Genomic DNA, 18,841 nt, shown 5'->3' with positions numbered 1-18,841 from the left:
TGTGAAGACTTGTGTCACTGGCTCATCTTATATGACAGTAATTCAATTATGACCTTTTTATACCCATTTTAAAAATAAATACAAACAAGTTTTAGCACACTTAATGCTGGGGAAAAAGAAAATCTTCTTCAAAATAACCTAAATTCAACCCAAACATAAGTATGTCTTTTCCTATGGTATTTCTTTTCTGCTGCATATTGCCTTTATAAAAATGTAATTTGAAAATAAGCATGTTACAGTTTTCTGTATTGAAAGCACTACAATAATTACATACTGCTTTTTATTTTCTTCTTCTGTTAATATTAATAATTCCAAATGAAAAATTTTATGGAGATGTTTTTAATGTTTATAGCAGTTTATTTATTTATGAAAATGTTGATTTTCTTTATTATAAAGCCACAGTAGTTATCAAAATGATTAATCGTAGACCTATGTCAATATAATGACAATATTTGTGACAAATATGTAATTACACATATGCTACGGACATCCCTCTAGGAGGATTTGAATTTCAAATAGAGGGCTTTAATCATGTCCCTTCCTCTTTGCGTGTTGGTGTTTTCTAGGTGATGATGAAGGAGTCCAGGAGACAGCAGAATCAGATGGGGACACACAGTCAGAGAAACCGGGGCAACCTGGAGTTGAGATAGACGACTGGGATGGACCAGGTAGGACAAAAAATTTAAAATTCAATCATCTGTTGCTACTATGAGGAATTCACTTTTTTTTTCTTAAATTTTAATTGAATTATAAAACTCTTACACTCTCACTTTTGATTTAAAAAAAATATTTGTGTGTATGTTGGTTACATGGTAGGCTGAATAAATATCATTATTTAAAGAGGATTTTTATCTTTGATAAATAAACTATAAAAACCAAAGTGTTATCACTGCTTGAAGTTTTTCATCTTTGTTTTCTTTCATACTCATGTAGGAATTTAGTTAATTCTACTTGGTTTTTCTTTGAACAGAGATCTTTGTGCTGTATCCACATTCAAATTGGGCATACTTTTAAAGCTTCAAACAAGTAACAATACTCCAAAGAAATACTTTTAGTATAGTCATGTTGTAAGTCATAGATTGAATCCCAGTATGTGTTTAGAAGTTTAGAAAATATTAACAGATGCCCCACTTTGATTCAAGGTTTTGGTAATATTTTTACTTTTATGAATGAAAATTAAATTTGATTTTAAAGTTCATTGATATTTAATCATTTCAAGAAAAACAAAAACTGTTAAAACACTCCAGAAGACCAACACAATTTTATATAAGTATGTACAGTTCATAAGAACTCTGTGGCTAAAAACCTTTATATTTGGTGCCAACTAATTTACAATTGATGGTATATTTATAAATGGAGACTGTTATGTCATAGGGCTTAAGGATATAAGCGAGTTTTGAAATAGTTTTAGCCATGATTTCCAAAGCAGTAACATTTTTCATTAAGAAAGATCCCTATATTTCAATCACATTTTCACCCTTGCATGACTTTGCAAATTGCTCTCTGCTGTGCGTGAAGAAGAGAGGAACTCCAGTGGTAATTTTCTGAAACCAGCAGCTGGAAAATATAACGCAAATAAAAATGAAGATACAGTATATCTGATTATTATGATGTCATTTCTAATGTTATTCGTGATACACACAGATGTTTGTATTCTGTATACTATAGCATAATGTTACACAAGATTTGGGATCAAAACATATTATAATTAAAATACCATATACCACATTTTAAGAGTTTGAAAGAAAATGTGGACATCTGGCATTTTCACCTTATTGCATAATGTTTCTGTCTTAATGAAGGGAAGAATTCTCTTGATTAAAAAAATAAGAAAAAAAACTTTGGAAAAATTTATTTTTTCTTGGGGATTACATTTAACTTAAAAAAGTGGGTGAACTTTATGTTGTATGGTTCTTTATTCATAGAATTAAGTACGTATATGCTGTGTAGAAGAGTTTTTACATTTAAATTAGATTAGATGGCCTTTTGATATGCCTACTTGCAAAGGGTACATTCTGGATTCACTCAGAGGGGCAAACTTGGAGGCGGCTGGTTTTCCTCTTTGCTCAAACCTGGGACCCACAGTGCTCCCAGCGACTTGTGAGTAAGTAAGCAAATTCAGGGGGTGGTGAATTACTAAACACATACTGCATACCCAGTGCTTCCTTTCTCAGGAAGCTTTTCCAGAAATAAAGTTATGTGTTAGCTAAAAGAGAGCGAGAGAGAGAAATAGCGAGAGCGAGAGGGAGAGCGAGAGCGAGAGAGAGAGAGCGAGAGAGAGGGGGAGAGAGAGAGAGAGAGAGAGAGAGAGAGAGGAATAAGGATAAAGCACGATGCTGTCCATTCAGGATAAGATTTTTCACTTTTGAGTTAAATTTACTTAACGTATCTGATTTAATAAACATTTTATTCAATTGATATCCGTGAAAACATATATACTCTTTCTGTGGCACAAATGAATGTATAAAAACTTTAAAGGAAAAAATGTATGCCTATAAGCAGGTATGCCTGGAGGAAATTCATCCTTTGTATATTGTAAAATCGATAACACATTTTTTCCCTACAGGTGTTTTGCAAAATAAAGGGGGATTTATTATTTTGACATCCCCTGATTAATGAAGTTGATTCATAACAAAAGACTACCTGTTGGATATTTATCTTTTAAGGTAGAATATTCATTGCTTTCCTTCAGTCAGAGAAAGTATACAGGATGTTTTTGAACTTTTGCTATTGCATGAATAGTGATTATATCAATATTTTTACCCAAATTTTTGTTATTCAAAAAAACTATTGGTATTTTACAACTGTATTAAGAAGAGGAAATTTCCCAGGTTTTAGTGACAGTTTCCAAACATCTTAGAAAATGAACTCTGGATTCTAAAGTTTTAGGTTCGAATTCTGGATTTGCTGCTTACTTGCTGGATGAATTTTTGCAAGTTGCTTAATCTCTCTGTGCTGTTATTCTCATTTGTAAAATCTGGAAAGTAATATTAACGCCTCTTAGGGCTTTTGTGAGAATTAAATCTTGAACATAAAATGCTAATGACCATTATTATGGCTTTGAAATTGTTGCGACTTGAAGCAGAACTTTTAAAAATTCTTTTCTGCATTTTTTAAAGCACAGTAGTACATCTGTTACAACAAGGGTAAACTTTTATAATACCAAGCATCTAGTTTTTTTTTTTGCGGTACGTGGGCCTCTCACTGTTGTGGCCTCTCCCGTTGCGGAGCACAGGCTCCGGACGCGCAGGCTCAGCGGCCATGGCTCACGGGCCCAGCCGCTCCACAGCATGTGGGATCTTCCCGGACCGGGGCACGAACCCGTTCCACAGCATGTGGGATCTTCCCGGACCGGGGCACGAACCCGTGTCCCCTGCATCGGCAGGCGGACTCTCAACCACTGCGCCACCAGGGAAGCCCAAACATCTAGTTTTGAATTTAGCCACAAATTATTGCTTAAGACATGAGGCAATGAGCCAGGTGTAATTTCAAGGTCTCCTAACTTTAAGGTCCTCCCACCCCGTCCTGATAGTCACCCTAAGATAGAGAGTTGTCTCTAAACATAGAACAGAATCAAAGGACAAGGAAATTATCTAAAGAATTTGAGGCATAGAGCTAACATCATTTAAGATAGATCAGGATTTATCTTATTTTTAAAGTTTGATTGGAGACGACTCCACAACTTTTCTTGATAGCTCAGTTCGGTAATGAATCAACTCCTCTGTGAAGTGTTCTATTTTTATCAAATGCAGATTCCCCAGAGCAATTTTTTTTCCTTATTTGTTATACATTTAAAAGTCACATTTAATAATTGCTCGTACCTTTGTTAACTCTTATGATTAGGTGGAACCTAAACAATCTTTAGGAAAATTGTCTTAACATTTGCAAACATGTCTAATGATGAAATTCTTTAATGTTTAAATATTTGTGACTCTTATTTGAATAATCTTCAATTTCTTATGAGTCTTTCACCATTTGAGTGGAGTGCTAGACTCACAGTAAGCTAGTAAAGTTCAGGCCAGTGTAAAAGTCATTACCTCATTATTTCAGTATTTCACATATCTATTTTCAAGTCTGATTCTTCTTTCTTGCTCTTAAGAAAATTACCTTGACATTACTTTGCTTGGAATCTAATTCATATGATACTTGTTATCCACTGTTCTTCCGTATTTGCCTGTACCTCACTTATATCATTTCTGTCTTCTTTTTAAGTAAATGCTTTTTCTTTTATCACCCTCCGGTTATTCAGTTTGCCAATATTCTCATTCATTTAACTATTTAAGAAATAGTCATTGTACACTAATAACTGTGAAAAGTGCTAGGGAGAAGTCCAAAGATATACTACAATGCTGGCCATAGTCTCTCTTTTTTTATTGAAGTATAGTTGATTTACAATGTTGTGTTAATTTCTGCTGTGCAGCAAAGTGATTCTATTCTCTCTCTCTCTCTCTCTCTCTCTCTCTATGTATATATATATACACACACACATTCTTTTTTCATATTCTTGTCCATTCTGGTTTATCACAGGATATTGAATATAGTTCCATGTACTATACAGTAGGACCTTGTTGTTTATCCATTCAATATATAATAGTTTGCATCTGCTAACTGCAACCTCCCATTTCATCCCTCTCCCTCCCCACCTCCCCCTTGGCAACCATAAGTCTGTTCTTTATGTCTGTGAGTCTGTTTCTCTTTTATAGATAAGTTCATTTGTGTCACATTTTACATTCCACATATAAGTGATATCATATGGTATCTGTCTTCCTCTTTCTGCCTTACTTCACTTAGTATGATAATCTCTAGTTCCATCCATGTTGCTGCAGATGGCATTTTTTCGTTCTTTTGGGGGGCTGAGTAGTATTCCATTGTGTATATGTACCATGTCTTCTTTATCCATTCATCTGTTGATGGACATTTAGGTTGTTTCCATGTCTTGGCTATTATAAATAGTGCTGCTGTGAACATAGGGGTGCATGTATCTTTTTAAATTATAGTTTTGTCTAGGAGTGGGATTGCCAGATCATTTGGCAACCCTATTTTTAGTTTTTTGTGGAAACTCCATACTGTTTTCCACAGTGGCTGCACCAACTTACATTCCCACCAACAGTGCAGGAGGGTTCTCTTTTCTACACACCCTCTCCAGCATTTGTTATTTGTAGACATTTTAATGATGGCCAATCTGACTGCTGTCCACACTGTCTCTTTTTGATACCATTTCTCTCCTTTAACCTTCTTTAATTATTCATGTAGTGTAGTTAGGTAGGATGCAATAATTAAACATGTCAACCTAGAAAGTAGAGAATTGGTCTAGACTACAGAAGAAAATGCACAAATTTTAGAGCCATGCTTACACTTACGGCCTTGTGGCCTTGGGCATATTAAACAGCCAGGACCTCAGTTTCCTTATCTTCAAAATGGGAAGAATAATAAGTACTTTGAAACATGGTTATGAGGATGAAACTTGAAAGAGATGATATATATGATACCTAGCACAGAGCCTGGGCGAGTGTGGGATTTACTAGATGTTAATGGCCTCCCTTTACCCTAGGACCTCTCACATTGGCCAACAATTGGAATGTGTCCTTATTCTGAAAACAATGCTTACATCTCTGTCTCCCTCCTTTAAGAAAATCTTTAGAACCTCAGTCCATCGCCAAATTCTGGAGTGCTGACTTGTGTATTTATTTAGAAGGAGACTTAGGGAAGAGAATACTGTTAAATCATTATAAATTCGTCATCCACCACTATGAAATGAGTACCTTAAAAGTCACATCTCATAAACATCAACTCTAGGAATGCCAACTCTCTGGCTTATGTTATTAAAAACATGTTACTTCTTTTTGCACATGGGAATAATGAATAATTTGTTTTCCCTGGTCTAATATTGAATGAATCTACCAACAGCGTTATAGCAGCTTTAATTGACATTTCTAGGAGCTCTACTAAAGGAACATATCATGTTACTCAAATTGTGCTATATGTAGCCCCCAATAATGTATATTAATACAAATATACACAGATTTAAAATTTTGAGCAAGCAGTCATTTAGATTCTTTGACATGAACTTTTCCAGATAATCATGTACTTTTATTTAAATAGATTTTGGTATTTATATGTAAAGCATTTGGGCCATTTCAGTAAAAATGAAGTAGAAAATCAGACCTTGTATCGATGATTTGAGGAATTAATAGAATGAAATTAAGAATAATTTTTGTGTTATACACCATGGAACAGCACACCTTCCTCCTAGGTTGATACATGGAAATCTGATTTACCATCAGAGGTAAATTATTTTGAGGTAATGGGTAGAGAAGACCAACAATACTTCTGTTTATGTATTGGCCCTGCCACTTATCAATTGTGTGACTTTGGGTAAGTTACTCACTCTCCAAGGACTCAGTTTCCTTATTTATAAAATGGGGCTAATTATAATAACTACCTCATTCGTGAGATTTTTTATGTGAAACATGGAGATCAAAACTTCATAAGCGCTCAATAAATGGCTCTTAATATTACTTTTAGTAGCATTTTGGCCATTGTGCCTTAGAAGCCATTATAATGCCTTACAGATGATAAGCCCACATTTGTATAGTGAATGAACTTTGTAAAATGATTTCGCTATGTAGAAATCATCACAGGGCTACATTAACTATGTTCTATTCAACTGGATTTAAAACATAATTCAGTAAAAGAAATTTTAATGTAAATAAATTTTCAAGAATAAATGTCTAGCATAAAATCAGATGTGTGTACTTGTTGCATCTGGACTCAAAGTGTTTCAAGAAATCTGTAAAGAAGTCACGTCATTCAGGTGCTGTTCAGCGTTGTGGATCCACGCAGATGATCAGGCTTGTTCTGCTCTGTGCCTGAAATTAAACTGAGAAGATGGGGAGTGTTTTATAGAAAGTGGAATGGCAGCTGGGAGACCACTGTGAGAGAGAAGCACACACTAATGATACAGGGTTTTTTTCCCTTTACTAGTCCAAAGAAGGGCTTGGAGATTACAGTTCTGATTTCGTTTCCTTTTTGATTGGGAAAATGTGGTAGATATAAGATCTGGGAAATGCCATTTGAAGTAAATTAACAGAAACCTATGAAACATAGTTAACCATAGATATAGTCTGACAGTAAGAAGAATATTGTGAGAAGCAGAGGAAATCGTAGAATGACTGTGTATTACTCTGACAGTGAATTGGTATTATCTCTGCTATCAGATAATGCAGTTATCATTAATTTTCACATTTGCATTTCAATCTTTGGAAGGAAATGACTCTTGCCGGATGAAGATAAGAGCTCTGTACCACTATAATGAACCATCATTTTATCCCAACGCTTTTTGTCCATATGAAAATGAGGCGGGGAGGAGAGTGTGTGTGTGTGTGTGTGTGTGTGTGTGTGTGTGTGTGTATGTGGGGGGGTTCAGAAAAACATTATAACAAAGTGTCAAAAATTGCTACAGACTTTTGAGCCCCTTCTAAAACAAGAGGGGGTCAAAATAAATCTTCTGTACTGTAGTTAAGTGGATATCGGATTAAAAGATGAAAGCCTTACTCTTTGTAGAACAGGATGCCACATAAACACAGTAAAAAATAGTTCTCTTTATCTTACTCCTTTACTCCAGTTTGCACTCTGATATAGAATTAGGGCACACATAAACCTAACCCAAAAAAAGAGGTAGGTTGAAGGCAAAGGACTTACGATTATTGTGTGGAAATAGATGTCTTTGAGTTATAAGAACTGTGTAAAATATACAAATTTATTATTATTATTATTTCTTCAGTTGTACAAGAATGGGAATTAAGGATATTTAGATAATGGCTTGTAGAAGTTGCAAATACCTAATTTGTTTGCACAAGTTTAACTGATAAATTCAAGCTAAAGGATAATGAATTGAGATTAAATTTTTTTTTTTTTTTTGGACCTTGCTTTGCAGTGACCTTTTCCTCAAACAGATTGCTGGAAAATAAAATACAATGTCAAGTTTTATAAATACATCATGATCCCAGAAAAATATATGACAGCACATACTTTCCTATCCTACATGCTGCTCCCATGGCAAAATTCATTAATTAACCTTTTACAGTAGAAGCTCCCTTAATTAAACTAAAATTTGCACCCTTTCTCTGAAAATTACTGATTGAGGCTGTTGTGAGTTAAGTCAGGTCCCCTCACAACTCATATGCTGAAGTCTTAAATTTCAGTACCTCGGAATGTGATGTTGTTTGGAAATAGGGTCATTGCAGATGTAACTAGTTAAGATGAGGTCATACTCATTAGGGTGGGCCCTTCATCCAGCATGACTGGTACCCTCATAAGAAGGGGAAATTTGGAGACAGACCACATACATAGGGAGAACATACTGTGAAGATGAAGGAAGAGATTGAGATGATGCTCCTAGAAGTCAAGGAAGGCCAAAGATTACTGGGAAACCACCAGAAGCTAGGTAAGAGGTATGGAACAGATTGTCTCAGAAATCCTTCCCTTGAATCCTTCTGATTCCCGGAAGGAATCAATCCTGCTGAACGTGATCTTGGACTTGCAGACCCCAGAATTGTGAGACAATACATTTCTGTTATCTAAGCCACCCAGTTTATGGTACTTTGGTACAGCAGTCCTAGAAAACCAATACAGAGGCCAGGAGCTAGAAAGGAATCATGTGGGCAGTCCCTTATATGCTTTCCAACTATATATCCTACTGTAATTTTTAGTTGATTTTAAATATTGTCTAAACCACTCAAATATATTTGCAAAAAAAAAATACATTGTTTCTAGGGCAACAATATCGAAACCTTCCAAAGACTGGATGAAGAGCAATAACTAAAAAATGTAGGTATGGACAAAATAACTGCAGCAAATCAGGGAGAAAATCATAAACATATTGAAAGAATCTGCCCTTAGATGGCTTTGCAAGTGCTTTTACATCCTCACTCTAATGAAACAAACTAGAAATTGTAGATGAAGCATTTGAATGTTGTTTATGAAATTGGAGGACCAACAGTGGGCTCATTGGCCAATAAAAGGTCTAGGCCCTACATCAAATGTTTAATTATTAAATGTGCTTTTGTATAGGATAAGTTAAAATATAATGCTTCTATTATTATTTTAAAAATCATTCCATGGTTTGGCTCTTTTGATTCACTGCTCACCCCACTTTTGTCCAATAATAGGACTTCTACTGTGCTCTTTCCTCCTGAGCCATAATTCAGCTTGGAATTCTTCTCAACAGGACACTTCCGGAAGACACTTGTCAGTAGGATATAAGAAAAACCCTTGCTATCCCCTTTGTAACCTCTTTTATAAGGAAGTATGCATTAGATACTTATTTTGGTGCAAGAATTTTTGGCATTCGTTGACTCAGCATTCTACCTGGAAAAGATACCTAAATATATGCCTGATCTGAGATGTTGAAAGAAAGAAAACCTAAACCATGTAATTATTTGCTTCTCTTTTGTCTGATTCAGAAAGGGACTTAATGGGGTTCAGAAGGATAAGTCAAGACCAACACAATGACATACGCTAGAAGTAGAAGTAGTTTAAAACTATGGAAAATAAAAGCAGGTACGTAGAGACATGTACACTTGCTATTAATGGGCCACAAATTTGGAACTAGATTACTAGATTATTTAAAGGGTAATATTGATTGGGTACACAAGGTAAAATACATTTCTTGTAAGTTGGTAGTTGAATCTAGATCCTTGAAGAAATTCAGATTCAATACTGTAGGCAACAGTACTGTACATACATTGCTGGGTGCTTTCTATTGCATCATGTCAGTAAGCACATACAAGGCCTCTGCCTCACTTGTGATTTTACAAAGTATCAGGTGGTTCAGGTGTTTTCACTTGATCCATCCGTTATAAAGTTTCCCATCAACTTTTCACCTAATGGTTATTGCCAGGATCCATTACATCATTAGGGCTTGCAAAATGGTGACTTTTGTATTTTATCATTCCTTCTGTATTATTAACTGATATTATTATCTTCTGAAAATCTTTCCCTCATCTACTATTTAGTTACCCCTGAATACTGTTCATAAAGGAAAAGGTGGACACATGCTTGATTTTTTCTCATTACATACCAATTTTCAGTATAGGAAAGAATAGAAAGAGTGAAATAAGGCTGGTAAAATAAGCTGGTAAATATTGTCATTGCATTTAAATTCAAGATCTGTGTGAAGACGTGTTATGCATATAAGCCGCATACTCAGAATTGCATTAAAAATAAACTACTCTGACTACAATATGAAGAATGGGTAGAAGAAGGACAATAGAAATACAGTAGTAGTCTCATCAAGAGGTGAAAGAGGGTTATGGGAAGCACCGGATGTATTTGAGGTTGTCATTGTGTGTGGCTTGTTCAACGTGTTTTGTTGCCATTCACTGAGGTAAGGAGAATTGAAGGAAAGACGTGTTTTGGGAGAAAGATGAATTGGATTTTTAGTATGTTATTTGCAATTTTTGTGAGACATCCAAGTGGATCTGTTGAGTAGAACATTGGTAATATAGGCTGGGAGTTTGGAGAAAAGCCTAGTATAGAGATGTAAATCGGAGAGTCATCAATGTATACATGGCCATGGAATTCATGGGAGTAGATGGGAATATATATATATACATACATATGAGGTCTTGGACATGAAGTTTGAAGAACTCCTGTCTCTAGCAGAAGGATAGAGGAAGAGGTGTCAAGAGTGTCTGATAAGGAGGGAACAGCCAAGATAGGGAGAACCAGGGGAATGTAATAGTTTTAAGGAGGAAAGAGTCATGCTTGGATTAAATGCTGCTGAGACGTCAAGACCGAGATTTAAAGACTTCCCTTGAATTCATTGCCACGTGGATATTAGTGATTTTAACTGGAACTATTTCAGTGGAGCTCTTGTAGCAGAGCTGCCAGACTGTGGTAGGTTGAAGTGCGAGCGAAAGACAAGCAAATGGAGTCAGCTATTGGAAACAACTCTTCTTGAGTGTTCTTGGTAAATAACTATAAACATACCTGGGTTTCTGTGAAACTGTTTATTGATAAAATTGTTCATTACCATTTTATTTCTACCTCAGAAACTTTCAAACTTTAGGGTTATGCCTCTAAAGAAATTTATGTCTCATATTAAGCCATTCTGAATCTGCTACCCATTAACTTTTATAAATTATTTCAAAGTTATTTTTGTTTCCTGTCCCTACCATATTTTCAAGCTTTACATAATACATTTTGCTCATTTCTTTTAAATTTTATTGTTTCAACTTTTATATCCCAGTAACTAGTTTACCAAATAGTTTGTGTGTGGATTTTTTTTTGAGTTTTATTACTTTTAATGTAATGGAAATGCTAAATTTAATAATAATATATTACCTAAAAATTTACTATAAATTTGATGTGGATTAGAAGTATGTTTTCCCTTCTTTCTGTATTCAAACTGATAACAGCTCTTCTGGTGCTATTGTTATTTCTGTTGTTGTTTTAACCTCAAGAGTACACTTAGACCTTGGGGACTGTTGTATCTTTGTCTTCATAATAAATTCCTACACTGTTTCTGAGACTGATACTTGGAGCCAGCAACTTATTCACTCATAAATATAATTTGCATATCCTTGCCAGATCTTGTACTTCTTCCCCTGCACCTTTGCAGACCCACATTGAATTAATTAATTTAATTAGTTCAAACACTTATTGAATAAGTGTTAAGAATAACTGTGTGCCAGACTCCAAGGATAAAGCGATGACTTGGACTCATACTACCTTCAAAAAGCTCGTAGTACAAAGAAGACAGACAAATGATGAGATAATTAAAATACATTGCTATGGATTCTGTTGCAGAGGCATGTACAGTGTGCAGTGGTAGCAAAGGGAGGTAGCAAAGGAGACAGACAAATGATGAGATAATTAAAATACATTACTACGGATTCTGTTGCAGAGGCATGTACAGTGTGCAGTGGTGGCAAAGGGGGAGGAAGGTCATCCACTACCAAGTGGGAGGGGTGGTGGGAAAATGGCTGAGGGATCAGCTTGCACAGAGGGTGAAGGGAAGGGTTGCTCTGATGGTGAGACATAATGCTGATGAGATAACATAAGCAATGATAATCTCTTCAGTGATCGCGAGGACAGAGTGATAAATACACACTGGACGCACTAAATTGTTAATGATACGTGGGAAATGTTTAGTTTTTTGCAAAATTATATATATTATATATTAAGTGTAGTAAACGTGTTGCCATTTTGCCTGTACAGAAGCTTTCACTTTCCTGTTAAACCTGCCCAACTGTGCCACCGTTACCTAGAAGGCACTATCCTTCTGTCACTCTTGGGCCTGAGGAATGGAGAGATTTTCTGAAAGATAACGGAAACTAAAGTACCCATGCTGAAGATGAGTTACATCTGTAAACTGTTAAAAACAACAATTAAAGAGTTGGGTAAAAGGTCCGCTAAGAAACAATAAAGAAACCTAATTGTAATTTTAGCCATTTCCTGGAAATTGAACAGCAAAGCAGGGTATCTAGTGGCGTTACTGGTCTTGCCTGGTGTTTGGAAGCAGGGCTAGCTCTTGGAGGTTCTTGGAGAGCTTGTGGGGAATAAGAAAGGAAGGCTCAAGGGGGAAAGTGTGAGCTTCTTGCTAACAGCAGAGTTCTACTTGGCAGGATTCCTGTGGGCCATATTTTAAGTGTCCTTGAAAGAAAATTGCAAAGTGCTGCGTGTTTTCAAAGAAAATTTATTGAATACATTGTCATATATAGGAAAGTAATGAAAATAACATATTTGATGTTAAACATAGTTTATATTTGGATAAATACACAGAGAATCACATATCTTATTTTGAGTTTTCATGGCAGAATCTCTTGATACTAACAAGAGTATAACATTCTTTTTAAGTGACGCCCTGAATAAAAACAGTCACAAGCCTTCCCAATTGAATGGAATTTTAACAAGTTCTTTGGTTTTTTTTCCTGTTAATTTTTTCATATGAATTAATCAAGGTTATTTCATCTTTGAGCATTGTATTAACAATGTAAAATAAAACGAAAAGAATAAATACATGAGTACGTTCTAATAAGGATGGAAACATGGCATTTTTTTACAGAATTAAGTAACCTATACACCAGACAAAGAATATAAAATGACTGAGATTGACAGCACTTATTTTAGTGTGTATTTTAAGTAAACAATGCATTATTTAAGTTTATGGTATTTAAAATTATATTTTCTATATAAAAGGAATGCAAGCTCACCAAAAGAAAAGAGAAACGAGTGGAAGACACTTTCTGCCATCAGAGTGTTTATTTCAGTTCCCTCTACCCATTTTTCTTTTCTTTAATTAATTAATTTATTTATTTTTTGGCTGTGTTGGGTCTTAGTTTCTGTGCGAGGGCTTTCTCTAGTTTCGGTGAGTGGGGGCCACTCTTCATCGCGGTGCGCGTGCCCCTCACTGTTGCGGCCTCTCGTTGCGGAGCACAGACTCCAGATGCGCAGGCTCAGTAGTTGTGGCTCACGGGCCTAGTTGCTCCGCGGCATGTGGGATCTTCCCAGACCAGGGCTCGAACCCGTGTCCCCTGCATTGGCAGGCAGATTCTCAACCACTGTGCCACCAGGGAAGCCCCCATTTTTCTTTAAATTAGATGCTTTCCAAGAAAATTACTATCTTCCTCAGTAATTTTCATTACTCTGAAAATTGAATAAAAGGGGGACATTGGGTATATAAATAATAATTATCGTAATATGATTAATGCAATAGTTGTTAAATAGGCTGATAAATTATATAACATCTTAAAATATTATGCCTGCATTTCTAATACTATAGCTGGAAATAATGACATGTGAAAAGTGTTTTATTGTAAAAGAAGTCATTTGAGTAGCCTTTCTTAATTATGCAAATATAAGAGCCAAGATTTTTCAAACTGGATTTGGGAGCCTTTTGTCTCTTTGGGATGAATACTACCTGTCTTGGAGATCTCACAGCTCTGAGAGAGGGAAGGAAGATGGAGGGCTGATTTGCACATGCAGCCTGTGAGGCTTTCTGTGTGGCAGTCACGCGAACTCCACCACTTCCACCCCAAACTGTGGTTTATATTAGTCTGCTCAGGCTGCTGTAACAGAATACCACAGACTCAGTGGCTTAAACAACAGAAATTTATTTTCTCATAATTCTGGAGACTCGAAGCCCACGGTCAAGGTGCCCACAGGGCTGGTTTCTGGTGAGACCTCTCTTCCTGGCTTGTAGATGGCCGCCTCCCTGCTGTGTCTGGACATGGTTTTTTCTCTGTTATGTGCACACTCCTGATGTCTCTTCCTATTCTTATATGGACACCAATCCTATTGGATTAGGGCTTTACCCTTATGTCCTCATTTAACCTTAATTACTTCCGTAAAGGTCCTGTCTCCAAATACGGTGGCATTAGGAGTTAGGGCTTCAACCTGTAAATCTTGGAAGAGACACAATTCAGGTTGTCAATGACAGGTTCGATTGGGGTGGCCTTAACCAAAATCTGCTGGCAGGGAAAGGACGTCTTGGAAAATAGAAGATTTGTGGAGGGCGAAGCCAGGACTCAACAGTAGGGCTTTAGGTTTTAAGAGAGAGGGCTCTTTTTCCCTACCCTTTGTTCCTAAATCTGGAACTCCTTGTGAGGCCAGCTAACATGGCCTCGGGTCCTGCTTTGGGGAAGGATGGCTGATCTGAGATGTGATGTGAATTAAGTGAACCGAACCCTAAAGACTAAGGGGGAACACCATGACAGATTGTATAAGACCTGAGCCCACTTGGGTGTTTCCTTAGCAAAGAAGGGGAATCCACCATCCTGTGTGGGACCTGTGCTTAATAGTGACACCAATGAATAGAGAGCAAAGCAGGGGCTTCAGTGGCCTAAATGATCTCTTGGAATTTGGAAGTATGGCTGGCTCTTGAGGAGTTCTTGGAGACTTTAGAAGGAATGAAGTAAAAAGATCTCAAGAGGGAGAGGCTTAACTTCTTGTTAATAGAAATTTTACCCCAAGCTGAAGAATGAGGACATATAAGTCATGGGAGAACATAAAGGAAGTCCAGAGAAAGAGGCATCTGTCTCTCCTCTGGGAGACCATTTAAGGCCTCTTTACTTTGTAAGCATGGAAGTATTTAACAGATGGAAGGAGAGAAGAGAGTAAAGACATTCCAACACTCCAGGCAGAGGGAATATAACACACCTGCATTAATATAGATGGTGAATTGTGGTTAGGAGTGAGATAGGGACTCACGTTAGACAACTAGGCAATATAGCCTGTTGCACGAGTTCAGGTCAGAAGGCAATAGAGATTTGGGTAATCAAAGTTGCCAGCATCATTAGTAAATACTGGTGTTCAAAATGGGTTTAAAGTGGTAAAGGAAGAAGGAAGGTTTTTCCCCCACTCCTAGAGTCCAAGCACAGGAAGGCAGTGACCTGGAAGTGGCACTGGAGATCAGGCCAGAAACAGCTTGGCTCCAGAGTCTCTGCTCTGAACCACAGACACACACACACACACACACACACACACACACACACACACACACACATTTTTTCTGAGCAATGTAAAAGCTAGAGTTTTCTTATGAACCTTTATCCTTATTCTGGAAGAAGAACACCCTTTATTGTGAAAAAAATATTTTAACTCTTTTAAGTTATTAAATTTAATGATTATCTTTATATTTTATATTAAATTTGAAAATAAATATGAGATTTTAAAAAGCACTGACCATATATAATACACCTTTTCTCCACAGTTTTGACATATCGATGTGTATTATGGGAAAAATTGATTTTTAAGAGTAAGATACTTTTGAAAAGCCCCAATTATTTATTCATTAAAAATCGTAATTACAATTATGTGGCAAAATTAATTTTCTATAAAATAGGTTTTTCTGTCTGGAATATGGAAGTGAATTATTTTACAAGCTCATATAACTTAAGGCTAACATTTCATGCCAATAACTCATGATTAGTATATAGTAGAATAATTTAGCACATTTTAAAATTAAAGAAGAGGTTGTTAGTTAACCCAGCTTTCTGGATTTTACTCATTGTTTTTAACTTTTAAAGTTAAACATAATACAATGAAAAATAAATAGTTATCAGGTATTTTAATAAAGTAAAATGAAAATGGCATTATATGTAACTGTTAGAGAAATGCAGGGAATATTTCAATCATTATTTAAAAGTACATGAGATTAATAATACTTCTGGTTCCCTTTGGGCCTTATTAAGTATTATTTAATCTGTATAATTCAAGACATTTTATCCATTAGGCTCAGTCATTTTCAGAAATCCTAAAACATATAAGTAAAAGTACTGATAAAGGGAAAAATCAGTAACTCAGATAACCTAAAGCATTTATTTTTCAGAGTGTTATTCTCTTGAAATGATCAAAAGAATTCTGAAACCATTCAGAATTAATGTTGAGGACCTAAGACTCTGTTCTGGGCAACATTTTCCTCTCTCATGAACTTTTTAACTTTTCTCTTTCCCAGTCACATCTCTAGTACCTAATATTTACGGAGAGTTTACTCTGTGCTAATCACGGCTATAGGCATGGAGAGTATAAGAGCAGACAAATTCTCATTGTTTTCTCTCCAAACAACTCTAGGAATATTGTCTCCCTCTTGACCAGTGAGGAGACTGAGGCACAGAACATTAAGTAACTTGCCTGTGATCACAAAGCAAATAATCATGGAATTGAAATGAGACGGCTTGACCCCAGAGATTGTGCTCAGCACCACTACCTTCTCTCTGGTTTTCATACAATGAGCCCTTCTTGATTATGGTGCCTGTTATTTGTGATCCTATTTTGACACCCTGTCACCGAACTGGCGTTCTTTCTTCCTTCCCTAAAATACAAGCAAGGAAACTATGCTTTATTGTTCATTAAAGCCCTTTATTAAGTTTAATTTTTCCTTTGATAAAATTTTTGTGAAATCTAAGGCTTCCTTTCTAGTGCACAACTTTTTGGTTACTGTGTTTAATTTATCATTTATTTGGCTTTGCCCTGGAGAACAGCATAACCCTAAGAGCTACCATTCATTGAGCATCGTGGCTCCAGTCACTGGGCCTTATTTTACAGTGGAGGAAATTAAGGCTTAGAAATTTAAATTTGAGGCATACCTTGGAGATATTGTGGGTTCTGTTCCAGACCTCCTCAGTGAAGCAAATATCACAATAAAGCAAGTCACACAAATTTTTGGTTTCCCAGTGCATTGAAAAGCTATGTTTACACGATACTGTGGTCTATTAAATATGCAATAGCGTTGTGTCTAAAAAACAATGTATATACTCTAATTAAAAAATACTTTATTGCTAAAAAATGTGAGCCATCATCTGAGCCTTCAGAGTCATGGTAACATCAAAGATCACTGGCCACAGATGACCATAACAAATATAATAATAATGAAAAGGTTTGAAATATTGCAAGGATTACCAAAATGTGACATAGAGACCCTAAGTGAGCAAATGCTGTTGGAAAAATGGTGCTGACCGACTTGATCAACACAGAGGTCATCACAAACCTTAAATTTGGAAAAAACGCAGTATCTGCAAAGCACGATAAGGCAAAGTGCAGTAAAACGAGGTATGTGTCTAATACAGCTGAGAAGTGACCCAGCCAGGATTCCCATTGAGAGTGGTGATCAGTGATGCTGGCAACACACCTCTGGAGGACATTTTCTTTTTCTAGGCACTACATGAAGTGATGTTGTTGGTTACTTCTGTTAATGCTCACAGCAATTCGACAGGTGATCCCTATTTCATAAGTGAAGATGTTAAGTCTTAGAGAAGTTAGGTGGTTTACCTAGTCCCACATTGCAAATAGGGGACGAGTAGCTTACCTAGTCTCAGTGTGATGGTAAGGTCAAGCTTGTAGGGGTAGTGAAGTAATGGAAGATACAACCTGAGATGAAAATCACTTTCAAATTCTGCTTCTCCACTTAACAGCTCAGTAAATTCGGACAAATTACGTCATCTTTCTGCCTGTCAACTTTCTCATCTGTAAAATGGGAGTACTGTATACAGCCAGCCCTCATTATCTTCAGGTTCCAGATCACTGAATTCAACCAACCATGGATGGGAAATACTCAGAAAAAAGTTCCAGAAAGTTCCAAGAAGCAGAACTTGAATTTGCCATGCCAGCAACTATTTACATAGAATTTTCACTATATTTACAACTATTTTCATAACATTTACATTGTATTCGGTGTTACAAGTAATCTAGAGATCATTTAAAGTATATGGGAGGATGTGTGAGGTTTACATGCAAATACTACACCATTTTATATAAGGGACTTGAGCCTCCAAAGATTTTGCTATTCGTGGTGGGAGGTCCTAGAGCCAATCCCCTGTGGATACTGAAGGATGACTATACCTGCTTCATAGGATTTTATGAGCATTACATCAGTGAAGTGCTGAGAAGAGTGTCTGGCCCAGAGTAAGTACTGTATAAATGATGTAAGCATGACATCATCCTCATCATCACCTTCATCATCCTCATCATCCTTATTTTATAGTCAGGGTTTTTTTCTTCCTCTCTTAAATCTTGCCTCAACCTTATTTCTTCTTCTCTGTTAGATTTCTTTAGCATTTGCATGGCCAGAGAAGTATCAAGTCCCTTTGTGTCTATTTTGTTCAGAAAACAAGGGTGTTTTATAGGATTCAACATCCTTGATTAGAATAAAACTTTCAGTTGAATATGAAGTGTTAGAGTATTTTAGGATTTTTAAAAAAAATAAATTAGGCACTTGTTCCTTATGCTCAGTCTCATTCCACAAAGGATTTGGGGTGACTTATGAAAAACATGAAATATAAAATGATAGTATAAATTATTAAAGTAGATGAAAGAAAACATAGACAGGAAAATAATAGAA

At 36.2% G+C, this 18,841-nt stretch overlaps 1 protein-coding gene across 1 annotated transcript in view; it reads left to right on the top strand.

Moving 5' to 3' along the window:
- ZFPM2 (zinc finger protein, FOG family member 2) overlaps positions 1 to 18,841 on the top strand; it is a 467,161-nt gene that overhangs the window by 126,641 nt on the left and 321,679 nt on the right. Inside the window, exon 3 of the mRNA XM_067711504.1 lies at positions 567 to 668. Coding sequence (XP_067567605.1) covers positions 567 to 668 — 102 coding nt within the window. The remainder of the gene's footprint in view (positions 1 to 566; positions 669 to 18,841) is intronic.

Source organism: Pseudorca crassidens, chromosome 17 (assembly GCF_039906515.1).
Source record: "Pseudorca crassidens isolate mPseCra1 chromosome 17, mPseCra1.hap1, whole genome shotgun sequence".
Taxonomy (NCBI): Eukaryota; Metazoa; Chordata; class Mammalia; order Artiodactyla; family Delphinidae; genus Pseudorca; species Pseudorca crassidens.
This window is presented reverse-complemented; position numbering and strand designations above follow the sequence as displayed.